We start from the raw sequence: 25,888 nt of genomic DNA on the forward strand, positions 1-25,888 counted from the left end.
GATGATGATGATGATCAGAGTGATGATAGTGTGGACTCAGAAAAGTGCAGAAAAGATCAGAAAGTTATCCGTAAGGTATGTGTCAAAATGGTTTTAATTCAAATAAAATATAAGTCTTAGACAAAAATTTGAAATGAAATAAAATAAGTTGAAATGCTAAAATGACAAACTGATTTACACACACACACACACACACACACACACACACACACATTGTAAATTATTATAATAGTATGAACACAGATGAACATTTTTTTATCTTTTTAAAATCTAGTTAACAAAAGATTAAAAATGTAATCTCTGTATTTAGGTTTATTTTTTTAAAGGGGTCATATGATGCAAATTTTCCAAATTCTCTTTGGAGTGTTTCAAGCTGATTGTGCATAGATAAGATCCCTGAAGTTGCAAAGACTAAAGTCTCAAAACCAAAGAGATATTCTTTATCAAAGTTAAGACTCTGCCACGCCCCCCTAAAACGGCTCGTTCTAACACGCCCCCACATATCTACCTCACTATGTGGAAATATTTGCATAATGCGGCCCAAATGTGCACGCAAAGAAAGAAGGCGTGGTTTCAGTAACCGCAGTTAGTGTTGAAGCAGCATGTCAGGGAGACGCTGTGTGTTTCTAGGTGAAAGCAAAAGCACTTTATTTGGCCTTCCGAAAGTAGATGCATTTAGGAATCTTTAAGATCACTTACAACAGAACAGCAATGCATTTTATGGACGACAGTTTCATGCAGTGCGTGCAGTGCGTGCAGTGATGAAGCTCGCGATTATGGTAAGGGGCGTTACATTTATGATGAGTGCTTGCGGTGTTCGGCCAATCACAATGCACTGGGTCAGCTGGCCAATCAGAGCAGACTGCGCTTGTCGGAAGGAGGGACTTTGTAGAAAACGAAGCGTTTGAGAGAGGCGGGGCATAGAGGACCTACAATAATGTACAGTATTTGAAAAATAATGTGTTTGTATGTTGACATTAAAGCATGTCAACATATTCTGTTACACCAAGTACACAAAATAATGATCTTTAAAAAAGCATCATATGACCCCTTTAAAACAACTTATTTAATGTTTATACCGTTTCAACCTTTTATATCATAGAAAATATGGTAGTATGCTATTCTAAATGTAGCCTTTGGGTGGATATTATTTTTTTAAATGTTATCGTGAAATGTATTATTATTATTTATTATTATTACTAATACTACTAAAATATAAAAACAAACAATAATAATAATAATAATGAAAAGATTACAAATATTAATGGTATTAAATAATCCACATTAAAAGTAATGCAATATTTAAAAAACTGTTGAACAAAGCTGTTACATTATTTTATGTTAGTATAATTTGTAATTCTGCTTACCCAGGAGGAAATGCACACAGACAGGAAGAAGAGCCGTCACACTGTAGGACAGGATAAGCTGGATGTCCAGGGTTTGCTTTTGTCCCAGCTGCCTTTGCACATCCAGTCCCTCAGGCCGACAGAGGAGCCCAGCAAACACGCCAGTGTCATCCAGGCCACAGGTCTAGCATCCAGCGCAAAACCGCTTGCTCTAGTCATGCAGCGACGCAGGGACAGAGACGCACCGTCCCCTACAGACCTGCCCATCTCCCACTCATCCTCTCCAAAACCACCTTCCCTCACCCCGTCACCCAAGCCTCTGTCTCTGACTTCCTCTCCCACACCGCCCTCCTCCAAATCCACCCGTCTGAAGACTTGCAAGAATTACCTCGACCAGACCCTGCTCACCATTAACAACTTCAGCAAGCTCAAACAGGTGACTTTCTCTGAAACACAACCAGATAAAAAGCATGCATGCATGCACACATGATATTTGCTGATCAGTGTTGAGGAAGAACCTCGTTTCTGAAACTAAACTACAGTTCAAACTTTTTTTTGAATGTTTTTGAAAGAAGTCTCTTCTGTTCACCAAGGCAGAGTTTATTTGACCCAAAAATTAAAAAAGTAAAAACATTACAAGTTGTGAAATATTGTTACAATTTAAAATAACTTTTTTTTATGTGAATATATTGTAAAATGTAATTTATTGCTGTGATCGAATCTGAATTTACAGTATCATTACTCCAGTCTTCAGTGTCACATGATCTTCAGAAATCATTCTAATATGCTGATTTGCTGCTTAATTATTATCAGTGCTCAATTATTAATTAAGGTCATTATTAGTATCTATGTTGAAAAAATAGATTTTTCTGTTTAATATTTTTGTGGAAACGGATACATTTTTTAATCAATGTTAGAGTCCAAAGCATTTGAAATATTACAAATGTCTTTACTGTCCCCAGAAATCATTCTAATATGCTGATTTGCTGCTTAATTATTATCAGTGCTCAATTATTAATTAAGGTCATTATTAGTATCTATGTTGAAAAAATAGATTTTTCTGTTTAATATTTTTGTGGAAACGGATACATTTTTTAATCAATGTTAGAGTCCAAAGCATTTGAAATATTACAAATGTCTTTACTGTCCCTTTTAATCAATTTAATGTGTCCTTGCTGAATAAAAGTTATAATTTCCTTCAATAATATATGATAAGATAAATGATAAGATTTATTGGTAAAACTTTGCAATAAGGGTACATGAATAATCGTACTAATGCCTAAATTAATACTTAATTCATCAAATACTAATGATTATTAAAGTTGGTAACTAATCATGAATTAATGAAGAGCTGTCCTTAACTACAACTGGAGTCATATGGATTCAGGCATGAATAACAGCAGGCTTTATTACATGTTAGTACATGTTTGATAGGTAATGCATTATTTAATATTTATGGGTAAACTAAATCAAACAGCCTCTTTAAGAAAGAAAAATAAATACTCTGACTTTGAAATAAAGTAAAATAATTTAATACTATAATTTTTTTTAAACTGTTGTTAAAAACAATTGAGCTTTTTACATCTTCAGCTTTGCCATAAACATTACTGGGTGGAAAAAGATTAGTTGATCCTCCTCATCAAGTGTAGAAAATACTACTGTAAATACACTAATAACTGATCTTCATAAAGAAGATGTCAAAAGCTTAAATTATGATATTAAATTCTTTTAATTTATTTCAAAGCCAGAGTATTTCTTATTCTTTCTCAAAGAGGCTGTTTGATTTCGTTTACCCATAAATATTAAATAATGCATTAACATTAACATTAGCACAAGATTATTCATGTACCCTTATTGTAAAGTTTTACCGATTTATTTTTATCTTCTAAATCCTCAAAAAAGTGTCATGTCTCCTCAAAAATATGAAGCAGCACAACTGCTTTCAACATTGATAATAATCAGAAATGTTTCTTGAGCAGCAAATCAGCATATTAGAATGATTTCTGAAGATCATGTGACACTGAAGACTGGAGTAATGATACTGTAAATTCAGATTCGATCACAGCAATAAATTACATTTTACAATATATTCACATAAAAAAAAGTTATTTTAAATTGTAACAATATTTCACAACTTGTAATGTTTTTACTTTTTTAATTTTTGGGTCAAATAAACTCTGCCTTGGTGAACAGAAGAGACTTCTTTCAAAAACATTCAAAAAAAAGTTTGAACTGTAGTTTAGTTTCAGAAACGAGGTTCTTCCTCAACACTGATCAGCAAATATCATGTGCGCATGCATGCATGCTTTTTATCTGGTTGTGTTTCAGAGAAAGTCACCTGTTTGAGCTTGCTGAAGTTGTTAATGGTGAGCAGGGTCTGGTCGAGGTAATTCTTGCAAGTCTTCAGACGGGTGGATTTGGAGGAGGGCGGTGTGGGAGAGGAAGTCAGAGACAGAGGCTTGGGTGACGGGGTGAGGGAAGGTGGTTTTGGAGAGGATGAGTGGGAGATGGGCAGGTCTGTAGGGGACGGTGCGTCTCTGTCCCTGCGTCGCTGCATGACTAGAGCAAGCGGTTTTGCGCTGGATGCTAGACCTGTGGCCTGGATGACACTGGCGTGTTTGCTGGGCTCCTCTGTCGGCCTGAGGGACTGGATGTGCAAAGGCAGCTGGGACAAAAGCAAACCCTGGACATCCAGCTTATCCTGTCCTACAGTGTGACGGCTCTTCTTCCTGTCTGTGTGCATTTCCTCCTGGGTAAGCAGAATTACAAATTATACTAACATAAAATAATGTAACAGCTTTGTTCAACAGTTTTTTAAATATTGCATTACTTTTAATGTGGATTATTTAATACCATTAATATTTGTAATCTTTTCATTATTATTATTATTATTGTTTGTTTTTATATTTTAGTAGTATTAGTAATAATAATAAATAATAATAATACATTTCACGATAACATTTAAAAAAATAATATCCACCCAAAGGCTACATTTAGAATAGCATACTACCATATTTTCTATGATATAAAAGGTTGAAACGGTATAAACATTAAATAAGTTGTTTTAAAGGGGTCATATGATGCTTTTTTAAAGATCATTATTTTGTGTACTTGGTGTAACAGAATATGTTGACATGCTTTAATGTCAACATACAAACACATTATTTTTCAAATACTGTACATTATTGTAGGTCCTCTATGCCCCGCCTCTCTCAAACGCTTCGTTTTCTACAAAGTCCCTCCTTCCGACAAGCGCAGTCTGCTCTGATTGGCCAGCTGACCCAGTGCATTGTGATTGGCCGAACACCGCAAGCACTCATCATAAATGTAACGCCCCTTACCATAATCGCGAGCTTCATCACTGCACGCACTGCACGCACTGCATGAAACTGTCGTCCATAAAATGCATTGCTGTTCTGTTGTAAGTGATCTTAAAGATTCCTAAATGCATCTACTTTCGGAAGGCCAAATAAAGTGCTTTTGCTTTCACCTAGAAACACACAGCGTCTCCCTGACATGCTGCTTCAACACTAACTGCGGTTACTGAAACCACGCCTTCTTTCTTTGCGTGCACATTTGGGCCGCATTATGCAAATATTTCCACATAGTGAGGTAGATATGTGGGGGCGTGTTAGAACGAGCCGTTTTAGGGGGGCGTGGCAGAGTCTTAACTTTGATAAAGAATATCTCTTTGGTTTTGAGACTTTAGTCTTTGCAGCTTCAGGGATCTTATCTATGCACAATCAGCTTGAAACACTCCAAAGAGAATTTGGAAAATTTGCATCATATGACCCCTTTAAAAAAATAAACCTAAATACAGAGATTACATTTTTAATCTTTTGTTAACTAGATTTTAAAAAGATAAAAAAATGTTCATCTGTGTTCATACTATTATAATAATTTACAATGTGTGTGTGTGTGTGTGTGTGTGTGTGTGTGTGTGTGTGTGTGTGTGTGTGTGTGTGTGTGTGTGTGTGTGTGTGTGTGTGTGTGTGTGTGTGTGTGTGTGTGTGTGTGTGTGTGTGTGTGTGTGTGTGTGTGTGTGTGTGTGTGTGTGTGTGTGTGTGTGTGTGTAAATCAGTTTGTCATTTTAGCATTTCAACTTATTTTATTTCATTTCAAATTTTTGTCTAAGACTTATATTTTATTTGAATTAAAACCATTTTGACACATACCTTACGGATAACTTTCTGATCTTTTCTGCACTTTTCTGAGTCCACACTATCATCACTCTGATCATCATCATCATCGTCGTCAACATCCTCCAGGTCGTCTGAGTCAGAGCTGCTAAGAGCATCGCTCGAGCTGTCAGAGCTGGATGCTGATTGGCTGTCGCTGTTGATGGAGACGTCTGGCACTTTGCTATGCAACTTCTGTCAGGAAGAGCAATGTCAGTTGACAGCAGCGGCCGCTTTGTTTACACAAACAACCCCTTTCTGCCACCCATCCAGCTGACATGACAGACTAAAAATAGTCCCAAAAAAAGGTGGATGATGTTTTCTGACAAAGTGTCAACAGCAGCATTTAGAACGCATACTGATATGAATGCTGCATATATACTGTATGAAAAACATTAAACCCCCTTTCAATGCTTTGCTTATTTACAATACACAAGTCAACTAATTAACTGACTCGCATTTGAGTTCCACTAGAAAATATAACAACATGTGGGTTTATAATAACGACACGAGAGTGAGTAAATAATGACTAAATGTCATGTTTAATGAGTCTTTACCTCGTCTTTTGTTTTGAGTCTAGTTTTCTCCTCTAGCTGGTTTAGTGTTGGTTTGGGGCTGGTTTTCAGGCTCTTGGTCTGGTCTGGAGGGATGAGGACTGGAGAGGGTGTGGAGGCTGAGCTTGATTTCGCCTTTCCATTGATGGAGCCATTCAGTTCTGCTCCAGAAAACATCATGTATGAAACAAACACATCTTTAGTTACAGCATGGCACTGTACTGTAAACGTGAATAAACTGAACATGAATGAGCAGATCATTTTTGTTTACATAACAAGTAGACAGAGCAAGGAAACTCACTAGCTTTTAAACTTTAAACTTTTCATTTTCCAAATCATCTAAAAACAGTGAATGTGAGATGCCTGTGAAATCAGTGAGGAATGTTTTCATCACGAGTACAGTAAAGGTGTAAATAGATGCCATCTATATGTAATAGATCAAATAAAATCTCAAATGTGTTTATTAACATGTCGAAGTGACAGTGTGAGATAAACACTGTAAACATCAGCAGGCTGTTCCAGTCCTGAGGCTAGACACTGTTTCACGGTAAATATCGGAATGCAGACTTACTCGTCATATACTGTGAAATGTAATAAATATATAGTAATATATACATATATCATATAAATATAATATGTAGAAATTGTCTCAAAAGTGTGTTCACAATTTTTAAATGTTTTTAATGAAGTCTCTTATGCATTTGTGATAAAAAAAATACAGTAAAATCAATAATATTGTCATTTAAAATGGTTTTCTATTAATTTATTCCTGTGATCAAAGCTGAATTTTCAGCATCATTACTCCAGTCTTCAGTGTCACATGATCCTTCAGAAATCACTCTAATATACTGATTTGCTGCTCAAGAAACATTTCTATAATTATCAATTTTGAAAACAGTTGTGCCGTTTCCTATTTTTGTGGATATGCTCAATTTTGCTCTTCAATTATTATTGATGCTCAGTTATTAAAAATGGTTATTATTATCAATGTCAAAAATATAAATATATACAGTATAAACAATTTTATATTAATATACATAATACTTAAAATTATACAATTATTTTTTATTTAAATTCAGATACAATTAAAGGTTGCATAACAAATACTCCCATGATGCATAAACATTCAAAATGTAAATGTTATTTAAATACGTCACTTTATAGGAATAAGAATATCATCTTTTTTTGCATTGCAGTAACAATAATTTGGGGTAACTTTTCACAAAATAATGTGTGCTTAATTTTCAGGAAAAAGAATGCATAATGACTTCATTGATTTTATTTGAAGTACTAAATTCAGAGATTGGTTTTCCCCACACCAGAATATGTCTGAATAAAAGAGTAGCGTTCTGCTGTATTTTAGTAGAATAAGACATTTCCCTGATATTTAGTAATAACATATTTGTCACAGTTTTTACATTATTTTCATAGATACTTGTCTGTGTTAAATGAAATAGGAGTATATTTTTGATCGATATTTTAAAAGGATAAAAGCAATGCTTGCTCGGTATTTGGTTCAAATGCCATTTATATTGCTTATACAATGGATCAGTCTTCATGTTTGGAGCACAAAGATGTCTAAATATGCTGTCTGTGTAAACAGCTCACTACCTTTAGGAATAAAAATACACACAGAGTATATGACCGGTAATGTAGCACCTTTCACCGGAGCGCGTCTGGCTGCGTGAGACTGAAGGAGGGGTTGCTCTTGGTTCAGGGCTGGTGCGCTGAATAATGCTGGCAGACCCAGAAGATGAGGGAAAAAGGCCGCCGACCCTTGACCCTGAGCATCTGCAAAACGCCACCAATCTGTGGAAACAGATCAAGTTTAAAGGGATAGCATGTGGGCTACCAAACGGTTGACTTGCATAGTAATGAAAAAAATACAATATAAGTCCATGACTACCGTCAAGTGTTTGGTTACTAACATTCTTCAAAATATCTTATTTTGTGTTCAAAATAAAAAGGAAAAAAAAGGGAGCGCATACAGATTTGGAACAACTTAAGGGTAAGTAAATGATGACAGAATTTTCATTTTTGGGTGAACTATCCCTTTAAAATTTCCTAGGATGAGAGTCTCATTCTTCAAAAGTCTCAAACTGGATGAAGTCTCAAATAATCTTCAGATTTCGGACTTTAACTTGCAAGTCAAATCAAGTCTTGACAAACTTTCCTTTCTCGTTTTATCTGTTGCTACAGCTGAAGTTCATTAAATACTTTTCTTAGGTGCCAAATGACTCAAATTATTAAGCAGTTGAGATTTGCTATGAACAGTGTTGGCTTAATACTTTAAAAAAATAATGCATTACAATATTATGTTACTCCCTAAAAAAGTAATTAATTGTGTTATTTTTTATGGAAAGTAATGAGTACTTTTGCATAACTTTTTCTCATCAGGGCTGGCCCAGAGAAGCCCTTTCACACCAAAAGTGTAATAAGCGCTAGGCTGAAGGAAAAGTAAATTCAAACCAACATTTCAGCTGTGCTGCTATTCTGGATTGCATGAAGAATAAGACATAGGAGAAGAAGGTTCAACACTGTTCAGCAGCAAAAAATGAAACGGATGTTATCTAAAGTTATTTTTGTTTATTAGTATGGTTGAACTGGATCATCGAATGTCAGCAGTAAAAACAATGTTTAATAAAATGGGATTAAATGCATGAATTATATGTGTTTGCGTCATATTCGGAGTAGAGCCCGACTGACATGGGTTTTTTGGGGCCGATAATGATACCGATATTAGGGAGTTAAAAAAAGGCAGATACAGATATATCTGCCGACACTTTCCCATTTGTGTGTCCAAACATTTGACTGGTACTATATATAGAATACAGAATATACATAAACGGAATATATATACATAAACAATTTTTAAAATCAAACACTTATAATGGTGACAGAGATATGTAAGGGCATTTAACAATAAACTTGCGATGAGTGCGATGCACAAATTAACTGGGTGTTAGTTGTAACACACATGGTTTGAATATTTTTTACCATAGTAACATTTAAATTCTGGTTTAAGTAAATTTTTTAATCTCAGTTTTTATTATTCATTTAAAATTAGACAAATCTGCTATTATTTTAATCTCCAATCTGTTATTTATCAGTTCAGATAGTTTTTTAATGCTTTGATTATTAGCAGAAGACACTAACCAGTTTTAAATTCCAGTTGCGCAGATGGGGCACGTTGTAACACTGCGTTACAATGTGCTATTCTATGACATTAGCAATGTAATTTAAACTACTTACTTTAATTTTAATGAGAAACAACCAGAAACAGGTGAATAAAGACTGACAGTCAATGTTTAATGTTTAGAAATGATTATTTCAAGACATGTAAAGCATTTTTGCTCGTTTATGTGGGCCGTCCCAAGCATGGTTGCAATATGTTCATTGTCAAACTCCAAAATCAGATTATTTTTAATTATTAAAAAGCGGCATTATTTTACTTGAACAAAAAAAACCTAAAAAAAAAAATATATATATATATATATATAAAATATTTTAGTTTGTCTTGTATATTTTTTTCATTCGATAAGGGAAAGTGTTGACTGGTGTCACTATCTCGCGAACGCGCTGGCGGATCTACACCAAATTCGGGGGATCCCTTCAGCTCGAGGAGCCCTCTCGAACGCCACCCTCCGCGCGTCAGTAGCCCCCCCGGGATCGCTAGATCGGTCGGCGCCGGACAGCGAATTTAACCACCCGTAACTCCCGAACCCCGGGGGCTATCCACACGGGGGTGGTCTCATTCGAAAGAGGGCCTGGAGACATACACTCGATTCACGTTCGAGAGGGTTCCTTGAGCTGAAGAGATCCCCACGAATTTGGTGCAGCTTCGCCGCGCCGTTACGGAGATTCCGTTTAAAGTTTCAATGGTTTTCCATAGACTTAAGCTTTAAAGCGTTTCATCCAGGTCGCCAGTAGCAAACAATGGAGCGCGCTCTGCTGGACAAACTAAGTAATTACACCATTTCGAGCATTTTATCTGCATTATATGTTCTGTAAAAAAAATGTCATATCGGCAGCATATTCGCCGATACCGATATATCGGTGACAGGCTCATATCGGCCGATAATATCGGCAAATCGATATTCATTTTGAGCAATACTGAATCTGTTTTTGTGCAAGTGAGATGAGTAAATGCATGTTGACATTTAGTCTAGAACTACAGTAACATCATGTTCACAAAGCGCACGTAACACCTCTGCAATTACTCCTGACTTCTCTCAACATGGGGTCAAGTAACTCAGATATATTCTTGTACATTAAAAAGTAGGGCTGGGTATTCAACAATTCTGTGTTTTTCTGTCAATATGGGGTGATGTGTGTACATTAATGAGGAAAAAAAATTAACTTAAATGATTTTAGCAAATGGCTGCAATATAACAAAGAGTGAAAAATTTAAGGGGGTCTGAATACTTTCCGTACCCACTGTAACTCGAGTTACTTGTAATGCATTATACCCCCAACACTGACTCTGTAGTAAATATTTCTTTACGTGAGTATATGTATGTATATGATTAAAATTAGATGTAGCACATATACAAATATATATAGAAAGCTATGGTAAAAAGGGTAGTTTAAAACATTTACATGCAAAATAAAGAGATATGCAACATACTGCATAATGTTGAAGCCAAAAAGTGCTATTTTTGCATATTGTTCTCTCCTTAACACAGGACACAAAATCAACTTCACCTTAGCTTGAAGCGTCCATAAACAGCACAAAAACCTCTTTAATTTATCCTCAACTGTGCCATAACCACAACCAAACTAGCTCATAAATCCTCAGCGAGCAAGCAAATCTATACAAACAGTCAGTGAGTGATGCTAAATGATCCAGAGATAGAGAAAATCTAGCTTTTGATTACAGGCATCTGCTTTCACACCAACTCCTCAGATCTCCTAACAACCGCGCTTTACTCCATCCACTCTCATTTCAGTCATTCATTATAAACACGCTAAAGATGGTAAATCTAAAACCGACATCACACAACATTTTCTCCAATAGCCTGCTCACACATGGCTTACAGATCCGGCACAAAACACTCACACACGTTCTGTAAACAACCATTTTATGACAAATAGTAAAGCATGTCCTACATCATATGAATACAAGAAACAACCTTAAAAGCATCACTTTAGGTTGATTTGACAGTTTCAGTGTCTGATTGTCCTTCAGGATGAGGGCTGAGATTTGCGCAATCCCCATCTCTTTTACAGCAACAATCTTGTTCAGAAAAGAATCATTATATAATGTTATATACACAACATTCCCAATCATAGTTATTATTGTTGTGCACTGCTGTTTGAGCTGCGTGTGCTGAGCTAAAGATGATCACCGGTAAACTGAAGCGCTCTTTTAACTTAACCAAACGCATTCTATATGAGATAAATCAGATATACATCAAATAAACACAATATTACAACGTACAATTGCACAAAAGGCTGCAAACGAACAGCGCGCATCTGAAGTGTCTCTGAAGGAAATAATGCATTATTTATCGGCTTTAAGATATCGGCCAAATTTTCTTATCGGGCCGATACCGATAACAGAAAAAATTAGCATTTATCGGCCGATACCGATATGGTGGCCGATATATCGTGCATCCCTAATTGTGTGTCATGAAGTGTGTAAGTCTGTGAGGGGCTGAAGTTGCTGCAGGAGGTTAAAGCAGAGCTCTGACCCGAAGCATTCAGGTCTTTATAAATGTCACGGCCTCAGCGTGGATCTCCAGACTGATGGAAAGCACTATAAAAGGTGAAACATGCTGCCTATGTGCTCACAAAAACACATCCAGGTCACGTTTCAACCCCCCTCCTAAAAAAAATAAAGACTACATTGTGATATTATTTTGTGTTTTCCCTGCATTTTCTTTACTCTAACGGATCCAGATGTTTCACTGCTGAGATATTGCAATTGCCAATATTCTCAATGGTGTGTATATATATATATATATATATATATATATATATATATATATATATATGTGTGTGTGAAGAGTTCCAGTGCAAAAGCCTCTAAAACCATCTTGCTCAAAAATGAGAACAATACTGAGTGAATGCTCTCAAAACATATTACATGTTCATCAAGTACTTTCACTTCAAATGCGCTAAATCCCAGCCTCAACCCATTCAGAAGTACCAATACTTACATAGAAACCTATACATAGTAGCCAGAAAGAAATGCTAATTTTAAAGAAAAACGTCAGACGTACTTAGAGGTTTTTGCATCTGAACTCTTCATATTATATATACACACATATATGTGTGTGTGTGACCCTGGACCGCAAAACCAGTCATAAGGGACAATTTTTCGAAATTGAGATGTATACAACATCTGAAAGCTGAATAAATAAGCTTTCCATTGATGTATGGTTTGTTAGGATATGACAATATTTGGTCGAGATACAACTATATGAATATCTGGAATCTGAGGGTGAGAAAATCGAAAATTAAAGTTGTCCAAATGAAGTTCTTAGCAATGCATATTACTAATAAAAAATCTTTATATAATATCCTAATGATTTTTGGCATAAAAAAAAAATCTATAATTTTGACCCATACAATGTATTTTTGGCTATTGCTACAAATATACCCCAGCGACTTAAGACTGCTTTTGTGCTCCAGGGTCACATATAGGTAACACTTTATTTTAAGGTGACCTTGTTACACGTTACATGTACTTACTATTATAATAACAATAAATTATGGATAATTACATGTAAGTAACCCTGAGCCAAACCCTAACCATAAAGCACATGTAGTTAATTAATATAACTCCGTTCTTAAATGTATAATTACACTGTAACAAGGACACCTTGAAATAAAGTGTAACTTTAATAACTGTAATTTAACTGTGATTTTTTAAATAATTTTTTAATGCCATGTTAGCCTCAAGGCTATTTACATGGCAAAGACAAGGTCATAATTTATAGAATTTTAAATTATTTTAAAAACATTTTAACTTGACATAAGACCAAAAAAAAAATTTCTAAAATACATTCAGATAATACATTACAAAATATTCAACTTAAACATGTTTTTGAATAAAAACATTTTCTGGCAGTATTCTAAAAATTACAGTCCAACAGAATGGGTATAATAATATAATTCAAATTCAAAATGTTCAATTATAATTTAAATTATAAATATTAGATTATTAAATAATTATAAATATTATATACACATGACGTTACATACATATAAAAATATAACATTTTAAATAAATTATATTATATTTATTATATGAATGAATAAATGCATAATTCTATTTATATGCATATACAAATTATACTTGTACAATAAACATTGTTGTTTTTTAATTTAAATCAAGATACACAACAAACTACCATGACGTATGAATATTTGAAAATTTAAATGTTATTTTAATGTCACTTTATTGTAATGCAAATTATAATTTTTTATTTATTTAGCATTATGATAAGAATTTGGGGGTAAAATGTGCTTAATGTTCAGGAAATATAATGCAGAAAATAATCTCAAAACATTTTCTTGCCATTCTTCACCATTTCAAGCAATTTTGGTGTTAAATATTACACAGACATTTTTCTGACCGGTTTCATAAGATTTAAACAACACTGTAAATCTGTTGTATGGCCTGTACCTGTGAAAAAACACCTGAAGCTAATGACTTCTGCTAAACATACCTGGTAAAGCTCCGATCTGAGAGCGGGCTGCCAGAGCGGCCGACAATCCCAGAGTTCCCAGACCTCCGAATTCAGAGTAGACAGGAGAAGAGGAGTGCAGACTGAAGACTGGGTGACTGATCATGGGAAAGGCACTGGAAACTGAAGAAATTCCCAAACCCTGATTGCCAAACATTTGGAACAAATGACCTGAGAGAGAAATCATAAGATATCACTCATGCATGTGTAACCGTCTGATACATAAAGCCTGTCAGAGAAATCAGACCATTTGCAGTAATTAGAAAAGAATGTGTGTGGATTTACATTATTACAATGAATTTAAGAAGTTGTTCACAGATACAGCAAAGAGAAAGTAAATTCTAATTGGGATTTTTTTCCCCCTGATAAAATGCTATTTAAAATGCAATTAAAACATTATAGATTTGCTGTGATTGCTTGTAGGCCTGCATAATTTGGCAAAAATTGTGTGATTATTAATTAATATGGCTATATAATAATAATAACTTTAATATAATAACTTTTTGCTTTAAATGAATGGTTATTGTCATGGTGTAAAGAACAGAAACTGCTCTTTGTTAATAACTGGAATCTTTTCTGGGAGCGTCCTAGGCTGTTTTGCGCTGATGGTCTGCATCCCAGCAGAGTTGGAGCGGAGCTCATGTCGGACAACATCTCCAGGACGCTGCGCTCCATGTGACTAGTAAGTCAAATCTCAAATAACTGCCCTGATGACTTGTGTTCTACCCGCTTAAATGATAGAAGTACTTTTGACTTGACTTGACTTTAATATTATTATTATTGTCGTTTTATTATGATTTATTATTATTTTGTATTATGTTAGTATAATAATAATAAAACCCATTATTATAAAACAATACAAATAATCAATGATTATTACTAATATTACGAAAATATTTGAAACAGCACTTAAAAAATAAAAAGAATTTGCGGTTTGATAATCGCACCAAGCCGCACCAGCACCACTAAGTTCTGCAGATGGTGGCGCCAGAAGCAGATTTGGTAGCGCTGGGGGTGGTGTGCGGGAGTATTAAAAATATAGATAATTTAATCATAAAATTACTATTGTTTTGCATTAATAAGTGCAGTTACTAATAATACGACGTTCATTTCTTGTTTATTTTTCTTTTGTTTATCGTTTATACAGATTTGACAGTAAAGCACTAAGCTTGAGTTAAGATGCATACAAAATTTACTTTTAACAACAGTAAAGCAACAGTAGGTGCAAAATGTAATTTTTATATAGAAAATGTATATATTCCACTCTTATTAAATGTACCATTATTCTTCTAGTATATGTAACTGACCAACTTCAGTTATTATATGTGATTTAGTAGCAAATTGAAGAAAATTGTTTTTCAAGGCACTTTGTGATTTTTCTTCATACACACAAATTTAAAAAAAGTGTAAAATTCTGACAAAATCTGATTTCTTGATGATTTTATATTTTATAAGAGTGATTTTATAATTTCAAAATATAGAGAAAAAGTAGAAATGAATGATTAATAAGCCAATAAGTGCTCCTCTGCTGCCGTCAACTGGTTATAATTGTGATTTGATGCATTTTTTAAATTATACATAAGTGTTTATTTACCACAAAGTATATTTTGGTCATCCCATTAAAAATAACATTCAAACTGGATCATTTTAGAGCTTTAATGTGCTGGAAATAGTTGTGTGAAATGCTTGAAAGTCATTGAAAAGTGTTTGAATTTCTCTCTCAAAACGTTGTACAAACCCTGAAATGAATGATGTAATGCATTTGACTATTTCTACCACAACACCATGGTTACAGTTAGCGTTACTGCTTCTGGTTTCCTGACGCATGTCAGCGCTGTTTATAACAGAGAATTCTGTGCAGAATTTGAATGATTCTCACTAGATCTCGCAGTAACCTTATGTGCAGTGAATTCAAATGCTTCTCGCTGGATCTCACAGCACTGTTGCGAAATCAACTTTGGCTTCTGAGTAAAGCTGCTCCGAGCTTGGACGAGTTCGTTTGCGCCGCGGTCCGATCTGATAAACGGTCCGCGCTGCGCAGCTGAAACTTAGCGCGGTTTATTTTCGCTTTCGTTTGCCATTTGATGTTTCTCAAATGTAACAGAAATGGCAGCGCTTATGAGTTGGACAACACGGTGGTCGCGCCAGTGCGACCGCTCACAAAAATGAGTTGCACCGGCAGAAAAAATGGTCGCAGTCTGGAGCCCTACATATAAGTTTTGGCTTTAATTTCATTCATCGTAAATCCCTACTACATGCATGATTTGTATGAAATGCAAAGTAATGCTGGTTTGAGGGCTTGTTTTTAAGATATAACCCATAACATTGTCAATCAACATCACTGTATTTCACTAATGCACAGTTTCTATAAACTACATGCATAAATTAAAAGCCATATAAACATTTACTAAACCAATGAATTTCCCTTTTTCTTGGCTGCTCAGGGGGGCTGAAGGCTTTTCTTTTTCCCGAAGTCATTTACTGCTAAAACTCCTGAGGGATTTGCAAAGAATAGAGTAAGAGCACAAAAGCTGGACACAGGAAAAATCCCCTTCAAGAGAGACAAAAAACCCCTCGTTCTCCGAGCTGCTGTGATGGTCGTTTACAGGCAAAAAAAAGAGACATCTTTCACATCTTTGAATCTCATTCTAATGAGTTGCATATTTAGCGTCAGCTCCTTTGAGGCCTGGCCCGTCGATACAGGACGAGACGGCGAAAATAAATGGCTGGAAGAAACATCCAAAAGCCCGGCCTCCATCCCCTCCCGCTGTCCCCCTCATCTGCACTGCAAGTGGCAATGACATCTGCAAACAGCCTTTAAATATTAATACACTCCAAGCGGCGGAATAATCAAAACTGCTGGCCAGCCGGCCAAGAGGAAGTAAAAAAGAAAGAAAAGGAAAAGTATGTGAAATTTATTTGCTTTATCACTCACTATTTTTGCTCTTTCAATAATTCAGCCAGAAATGAACATTTTGCAATAATTTATTTCACCAAATGTCATTCAAACCCTGTATTATTTTCTTGTTAAACAGAAAAGTTGAAGTTTATAAATATGACCTGCACAAGTGCAACTTTTACTATTTTGTCAGGCTCATGAGATTTGCCTCAGTCGATTAATAAATTATTATCTAAAGGGATTATTTTACCCATGGGGTAAAAAAAAAAAAATTTCAAGAAAAAATGCAAAAAATAAAAAAACTGAGAAAAATATTAACTTTAACAATATAAACAATTTTATAAAAAATCTGTAATATGAGTGAAATTTACCATCGTAAACATAATAATGACACGCACACCTGACTTTTGCTTTGAATTCATTACTCTGGTCAAAACAGGTTATCCGAGGCAAAATATCTTTGTGTATGATTGCGTTTGTGTGTGTAAAAAGAGCAATTCAAATACATTATTCATCAGTGAGAGAGAAAAGCTCTATTAATTGCATGGAACAAACCGACGGATTCTCTCTTGGCATTTCTTATCATGAGCGAGAACAAAGAGGCGAGGAGACGGGACAAGAAAAAAAAAAAAACATGCACAAATCACAATTTATAAATTTGCATATTATTTTGTGGTCAGGCTAATCTGACAGCGTCTATATCAACAGTAGACATTCACCCAGCGGCATAAAATGTGTTTAGAAAAAGGACAAACTGTCTCTGGATAATTTCATACAGACTAAACGAGAGCAAGAGGCCTCATGTTGGTGTTCATTAATAAAGTAGCTCTTCATATGAATCATCTTAATTTTTTCTTAAATTCAGTTTTTTTTTAAACCAAATTAATTTTTTTCCATTTGGTTTTAATGGTTAAACTAAATGTTGTTAATGAAAAAGCATGTCTAAATAACAGAAATCATGAAATGTACACAATTTAACAATTTATTAAAAGTTTAACCAAAATGACATTCTATGGCCCTATGAATTCAGTTTTATTTTTTGCCCAATTATTTGTATTTTTTTCTGGACTCCATTTTAATAGTTAAATTAAATTTTGGTAATCAAAATGCATGTTTAATTAAATGAAATCATGAAATGTATATACTTTCACGTGAAATCTTAAGTTGTTCTAAAATTCAATTTTTGCTGTTTTAAATTTTAATTGATTCAGTTTTTTTTAATTGTTTAATTACATTTTAATAATCAAAAAGTATGTATATCAATTGAATTCAATAAAACTTAAAAATAAATTTTTTTTATATAGATGTATTAATTTTTTCTGTTTCGTTTTTTTTTCTGGATTTATGATTTAATACAAATTTATTAGTGGTGATAATCAAATGAAGTGAATGTAATCAAGTGAAAATTTAACCTTTTTTAGCAAACAAAGTGCTGCACAACAACACCAAAGAAATTGTTACATTTCTTAAAGTTGTACTTTTTTATTATTATAATTAGTATTAAAATTACTATAAATTATTATTATTACTACTACTACTACTACCACGAGTACATTTCCACTGTAGAACAGCAAAGTATTTCTGTCACAATATATTTCTTCAAGTTAAACAGAACTTTTAGTCTGATGGACTGGATTGGGTGATTGTGTGTTTCTTACCGCTCTTGCTGTGTGTTGTTGTCGATGAGGTTTCTGGGTTTGCTGCAGCTCTTATGGAGGTCTGACTGGAGGTCGGGGAAACCAGCCTCTCCGCTGACTCCATATCTGACAAACAACATGAGCAACAATCAGTACGATCACCAGAATCACACAAACATTATCCGTTTAGCCTAATCGAATCCATCTCTTCATTCAAATGGCCATCAGTGAGAAAATAAAAGTCCATGCACACTCTAAATAAAGCAATGTGGCAATCATATTTTACTATAAAACTATATGTATTTACAAAACAAGAAAACATCTTTCTTAAAAGAAAATCAATCCTTTCCCTCTTTTTGCATTGTGACAATGCCAAAAAAACAAAAACAAAGAAATATGATATAAATTTCAAAGTTTATACATCATGATGGTTTTTGATTTACACTTTTAAATGTATTGTTTTTAATTAAATAATACACAATTTATTGCTTCTGAAATCAAAACATGCTTTACTTCTACAAAACAAATATATGATGTACGTTTTCAAATATTTATACATCATAGTGGTTTTTGTTTAACAATTTAACATTTATTCTACATATAGGTTATAAGACGCTGTAATGCAAAAAATAAAAAGGATCTGATTAAAATGTAAAATAAATAAATGTTTAAAATATATACTACAGATTTTTCTTTAACGCTATGGCCATAATGTCATTTAACAAAGCTTCTTCAGTATTGAGAACAGGAGAGAAAAAAAGAAAAGCATGAAAAACTCACAGTAAGTGTTTAATTCTTGTAGCAGCGCACAGAGATGCATCTCCTACAGAATGCAAATGTCAGCATCATTATCGCTTCGAGTGCATCTGCATTAAAGCAAATCACACCGACTGACAAGCAAAATAATTTGTGATTTTTCACGGACTGCAAAAGAAAAGTGATTACGGGTCTTCTGTGGGCGGCGCTGACACACACAAATAAAAAAAGACTCCATCTAAACGATCTAATGAAATTTGCATGCATATTTAAAACCAATCTTATTTACCATAATGCTTGTTCTTCCTCAGTGAAATCTTAAACATGATTTCCTTTTGAGCCAATTTATATCTCATCCTTAATTCGAAAGAAAACTGAACACAGCAAATAAGAGCAAAAGTTGTGTTCACATTTCACTAAACTAACATTTTTCAAAAAGTGCAAACAGATAATGATGTTTCCATTTTTAATTAGCTACTTATTTGGTGTGCATGGGTAAATTAACAACTTTTGTTTGTTTTTTTGTTTTTTTAATTATATTTTTACATGCTATGCATATTATGTCTTTGCAGTCTAATGATTAGATACTAATGTATTAAAAGCAAAAATAAAATGACAAAACATACGCATAAATACGAAAAAAAAAAATTTTTTCACATTTCAACAGGCTTACCTTGCACAGGTAAATTAACTATTTATTTATTTTATTTAAAAAAAAAAATTTTCATAATTACATGTCACGCATATTACATCTTTGTATTCTAATTAGGGATGTAACGATTACTGGTTTGATGATAAATCGTGATAAATACCCCACGGTTAGTATTACCGTTTCATATTTTAATTATCAATATAACCGTATTCGATTACCGCGATTTGAACAACTGAGGATAAATAAATACTGTACTGCACAGGGCTTCAGACTGCAACCAAATGGGCGCATTTTGCGAAAAAAATTTCTGCCGGTGCAACTAAATTTTGTGTGCATTGTTTAACTCCTAAGCGCTGCATTTCTGTTGCATGTGAGAAACATCAAACGGCAAATAAAACTGAAAGCATAACGAAACCGCGCGACTCGTTTGAGCTGTGCAGCCCTTCGAGTGTAGAGCCTGGTTTATACTCGCCGCGTCAGGAGCGCGAAGCTGAATGCAGCAAAAATGACACAAATATTGAAACGATGGATGGGTTTCATTCTAAAGTAAAGTAAAAGACATGTTGGTATTCTTGTGGGACAAAAACATGCAAGCACTGTCACCGACAGCAAGTTTAGTTTTACTTTTCTTTTTGTTTTCATTTTGAAAAGCTTGTTATCTTTGCTGTTTACCTCACGTTATGCTATGGAGGCTCTCTTTTATATTTATTTGATTCCTCAGTGTTTGCTAAACGTTCTGTAATTTATTAGTTGGTATATAATACAGCATGTGGTGTGTGCCATGCCTCGTCTTACAACGTTTTGTAAGCTAGTTAGTCATTGTATCTTACGGTTTATTGTTATGCTTTTTAATTAAGAATAACAATGAATCCATCTTTTGTTTTAGTCTTAAAAAGTGAAAGGTGTGCAGATCAAAAAACGGACCGAATTTGCATGCCCTGCTGTAAATTTTGACCGGTTGATGAAAAACAAGCTTATGTGGATTCTACACATTTAAACAATAAGGTATCTAGTATTATTTATGGAGCAGATAAATACATATGATCATTTATTAATCAATTATCATTTTGACTTGACCCTTCTCTTTATTTAAAAGCTGAAATGTGAAGTTTACCTTTTATGAAACCTTTTCAAAGCTTTATTTGAACATTTACATTAGATATTTGAACATGCTATAATGAATCCATCTTTTGTTTTAGTCTTAAAAAGTGAAAGGTGTGTAGATCAAAAAACGGGCCGAATTTGCATGCCCTGCTGTAAATTTTGACCGGTTGATGAAAAACAAGCTTATGTGGATACTACACATTTAAACAAAAAGGTATCTAGTATTATTTATGGAGCAGATAAATACATATAATAATTTATTAATCAATTATCATTTTGACTTGACCCTTCTCTTTATTTAAAAACTGAAATGTGAAGTTTACCTTTTATGAAACCTTTTCAAAGCTTTATTTGAACATTTACATTAGATATTTGAACATGCTATTATAGATAAACTGTTGTCAGTCATGTTGTCATTTAAAATCTGAACATCACTGGCAATGTTGTTGTTTTAGTTATGCAAACAAAACATTTTTATTTGTCGTTTGTTGATTTGAAATGTAAAACTTGGTGAAATTATTTGTGTGTCAGTACTTTTTTAACATTTCCAGCACATTTTAACAATACCGTGATCATTTTGGTCACTATAATCGTGATAAGAAATTTTCATACCGTTACATCCCTAGTTGTTCTGTTGTTGGTGTTTCTTTGTCTGAATATGGCACTTTTCACATGCTGTGTGGTATCGGCGTTTGGTATCGGGGCATTTTAACGAGTATGAGTATGAGTACAGGAGCTCAGTATCTGGCCCGATACGATACCAGTATCGGTATCGGTGCATCCCTAATGGTTACAAGCTCTGATTATTACTTTAAAATGTATTTGGATTCGAATGAACTAAATCATTATCACTTCATTCCGCACAAAGGAACTCTGATTAGCTAGTGTTTTGACCGCACACACACACACACACACACACACACAAAGTTCTGTTTGCACTTGCACAAGGGATTGAGGTTTTCATTTGGTGAGTATTAAACCCATCTGTTAGTCTATGTATCCCTAAGGAAGCATCAGTGCTTTGTCTTGTTCATTGTGTTGTGTTTTCCAGTCATTAAAAATCATGTTAAGCAGCAAAGAGCCTTATTAGATTACACATTTAAACAATAAGGTATCTAGTATTATTTATGGAGCAGATAAATACATATAATAATTTATTAATCAATTATCATTTTGACTTGACCCTTCTCTTTATTTAAAAACTGAAATGTGAAGTTTACCTTTTATGAAACCTTTTCAAAGCTTTATTTGAACATTTACATTAGATATTTGAACATGCTATTATAGATAAACTGTTGTCAGTCATGTTGTCATTTAAAATCTGAACATCACTGGCAATGTTGTTGTTTTAGTTATGCAAACAAAAATTTTTTATTTGTCGTTTGTTGATTTGAAATGTAAAACTTGGTGAAATTATTTGTGTGTCAGTACTTTTTTAACATTTCCAGCACATTTTAACAATACCGTGATCATTTTGGTCACTATAATCGTGATAAGAAATTTTCATACGGTTACATCCCTAATTCTAATGATTAGATGCATTTAAAACAAAAATAAAATGACAAAATATGCATACATTTCTTGAATATATGCAAAAATCAGTATCAGTCATTAAAACGATAACAGTAAATTTCTAGTAATAACAACAACAACAACGAGATATTATACTACAAACAAAAAGGGTGGCTTCACTGCAAATGAACAACAGAGAGATGTTAAATTGACGACAGCTTTAATGAGCAGGAACCGCTGAATTAATCTGACATGGAGTGCAGCAGATATTGACACACAGCTGATGAAGCACACGCTGCTAGTGAAGAACAAAACATAATAGAGTCAAAGTGATGGACGAGAAAACATCCAGAGCAGACGTGTGGCTTGAGTGACTGGCAGCTGCTTGTGTTTGTTGCACGGCTCAAAATGTCACTGATCACTGAAATGCCACTGGATGAACTCACAAAAACATGTCCATATTTCACCCCAAAATCAAAAGAAAGAAAATCTATTTTGTTTAATGTAAATGAAGCCAGTTTTAAGATAATTAAAATTGTTTTGCATTGTGACAGTATTTCCATGACAATTAATTGTAACAAATACATATATTATTGGTGATTCATGTTAGATTTTTTTAATCATTTTTTATTTTATTAAATATATTTTTACATGATCTTTTTAAAATTTTATATTTAATATATATTTTTTATGAATTTAAAAAATATATATATTTCATATTTATACAAATAAAAACATGTTCGGCATTATCACAAACTCTAGAAACACCCTGAACCTGTAAAGAGACACAACAACAAACGAGTTAAAAGAGGCTTCTCTATTCTCATCACATCTCGCTGCAGGATCAAAGCACAGCTCGGTCGAGGCACACAGACAGATGAGAGACGGAATAAAGAAGAGCAGTGACTCTGATAGTCGAGGTCAGGCCACGCTCTTTACGCACGCACGTCTCTGACACTTCCTGCTGGCTTTTACATCAAGCCTGAGGAAAACAGGAAGTAAAGAGAGCAAATAACACGCCGTGTTAGAAGAACCAACCCAGCCATAAAGCTAAACCACTACAATTCACAAGAAAGCCTGGAGATATCCAATCAAAAACAGACACAGATCATCTGAGACTGCAGGGTAGGGCTGTGCAAAAAATCGAATGTGATTTTCATGTGCATCTTGCCAGTAAAGCCGGTTCTGTGATTAGTAGTAAATCTCCAGCACGTGCTTTCAGACGAGATGCGCATGAAAATCACATTCGATTTTTTGCACAGCCCTACTGCAGGGCTGTCATTTATTGCTATTATTATTTTCTATTAATAAAATACATTCAAATAAAAACAATGTAAAAGGAATAAGCAATATTTTGTACATAACAGACATTAAAAACAATTGATAATTACATGTAACTTATAATATTTTATTATAATTATGTATGTTTAATATTGCAATTATTTTTGTTAAATTATAATTTTTTATTAGAACTACAATAATAATTAAACTATAAAAATTATAAATAATAATAGTTATCACTTAAATAATAATTATATATATATATATATATATAGAGAGAGATCAAAAATAATCTAATAATAATAATAGTAAAATTATGATGATATGAATACGATTAATAATCAAGTTAAAATTATTCATATTTATATATACGTATAATAGTTATAAGCATAAACAAATAATAATAATAATAATATATATTATTATTATTATTATTATGACAATGAGTAATTATAAAAATGACTACAATAATGATAATAATAGATGACTGACTTCGAGCCGAGATGATTTAATCCACTTCACTTGAGACATGAAAACAATTCTGGACAATGACAAATATGGTTAAGAATCATAAAGAAAGTTCTTATTCAAAATTGGTTCAATTTAAGAAGAAAAAAAGCAGGTTAAAGGGATGTGACCCGGCTGTGACGCGCCTCCGGACTCCAGTCTCTCCTCAATATCAGCTCTCTGCTCTAAAGTGATATTACTCCTCAGTCTAAAAGCACTGACGCTGCACAACATTTCCTTTCAATCCATTTATTAAAGCTCACATTTCACAAAGAGCAGGAAATTTAGGGGAACTTTGAGACCAGTTCAAACCTACAATCAATGAAAGACATTTAGCAGATAGATGAAAGTCAGAAAGAACATATCTGGCTCATAGTTCACCCCAGAATCTAAAGAATGATTACAGAGAGCTCCAAATGTCTGACATCACACTGAAATGATCGTATTTAAAATGTAATTCAAACCAGGAAAGAATAAAAAAGGTAAAATAAAATAATAATGTAAAAGGAATAAGCAATATTTTGCACATAACACAGAAATTAAAAACATATGCAATTTATAATATTTTTTATAAATCATTATGTATAATGTTAATATTTTAATTATTTTTGTTCAATTATTATTACAAAATTTTATTAATAATAAAAATTAATTATATTATTTTTATTTATTTAAAAAAAAAAAAAATTCTATAATACAAAATATACAGTATATTATGCATAATTAATATATAGATTTTTTTTTTTTTTATTTACTGGGGGAAAAAATTGTCACGATGCATTTAGACTTAAAAAAAACATGCTTAATTGTCTCATTTTCTTCATATTTTCCGTCTGTTGATGTTGAGCTGAAACATGACCTAGAGACGTTTTCATAAGACTCACCCAGAAAGAGAAAACTGCAGATAACACTTGTGAGACACAATTACTCCAGGGTTATTACAGCTGATTACACAAACGCTTGTTTACAGCCGGCTCAAATCATTCCTGCGGCTGCTTTTCTGCCTCTGGTGACATCTCACCATCATATGTGTCGGATAAGCCAATATCAAGATCCAAATTAGGGTCATGAAACACCAGCGCAAACATCCCATTTATTTTTAATCAAAAGCAAGAAAATGGAGGAGAATTCAGCTCAACTCGGCCTCTGCTGAATTCAATGGATGGGAAATTACAAGGCGCTGAATATTAGCATGTCTTTTGTGAGATTACAGTCTTTTCCTAAAGATCATTAGAGTAATTAGTCTAAATTACAGGCATTTGTGTCAAATTGAGAACTGAAGCCCACGAAAGTCTTAAATAGGCGACTGATCAATGAAGTACAAGGCTGCTTTAACAAGTTTCATTACATTTCTGAATGCGTTTGGAAAACACAGCTGGAAAGAAAGACAAAAAGAATTTTAGGAAAGTGTTTTTCAGATGTGTGTAATGACGATGTGCACTTAAAAAAAAAAAGAGCAACTACAACTACAGTATGGCAAATATTTCAAAAACTATATTTCTTCAAAATCAGCAGTACTACTAATAAATAGTGCTGTCAAACGATTAATCATCCAAAATAAGCTTTTGCTTACATATGTATGTGTACTGTGTATATTTATTATATATATATAAATACACACACAAACAGTATATATTTTGAAAATGTTTACATGTATTTAAATGTATATATTTATGTTATATATAATTATATTTAATATATAAACATAACAGTTTTCTTAAATGTATACATGCATGTGTTTGTGTATATATATATATATATATATATA

At 33.5% G+C, this 25,888-nt stretch overlaps 1 protein-coding gene across 8 annotated transcripts in view; it reads right to left on the reverse strand.

The window, feature by feature from the left end:
- The window catches only part of LOC107585674 (bromodomain adjacent to zinc finger domain protein 2B), an 84,788-nt gene that overhangs the window by 42,277 nt on the left and 16,623 nt on the right, over positions 1 to 25,888 (reverse strand). For 7 of the 8 annotated variants that reach the window (XM_016272799.1, XM_016272800.1, XM_016272795.1 and 4 more), the window contains exons 2-7: positions 18,330 to 18,434; positions 13,755 to 13,943; positions 7,738 to 7,887; positions 6,082 to 6,242; positions 5,522 to 5,719; positions 3,685 to 4,095 (exon numbers count right to left, since the gene is read on the reverse strand). In XM_016272799.1, the coding sequence (XP_016128285.1) occupies positions 3,685 to 4,095; positions 5,522 to 5,719; positions 6,082 to 6,242; positions 7,738 to 7,887; positions 13,755 to 13,943; positions 18,330 to 18,432 (1,212 nt within the window). In that variant the 5' untranslated portion in view covers positions 18,433 to 18,434. The remainder of the gene's footprint in view (positions 1 to 3,684; positions 4,096 to 5,521; positions 5,720 to 6,081; positions 6,243 to 7,737; positions 7,888 to 13,754; positions 13,944 to 18,329; positions 18,435 to 25,888) is intronic. The other variant, XM_016272796.1, reaches the window with a different exon arrangement.

This window comes from Sinocyclocheilus grahami, unplaced genomic scaffold (assembly GCF_001515645.1).
Source record: "Sinocyclocheilus grahami isolate Dianchi unplaced genomic scaffold, SAMN03320097.WGS_v1.1 scaffold73.1, whole genome shotgun sequence".
Lineage (NCBI taxonomy): Eukaryota > Metazoa > Chordata > Actinopteri > Cypriniformes > Cyprinidae > Sinocyclocheilus > Sinocyclocheilus grahami.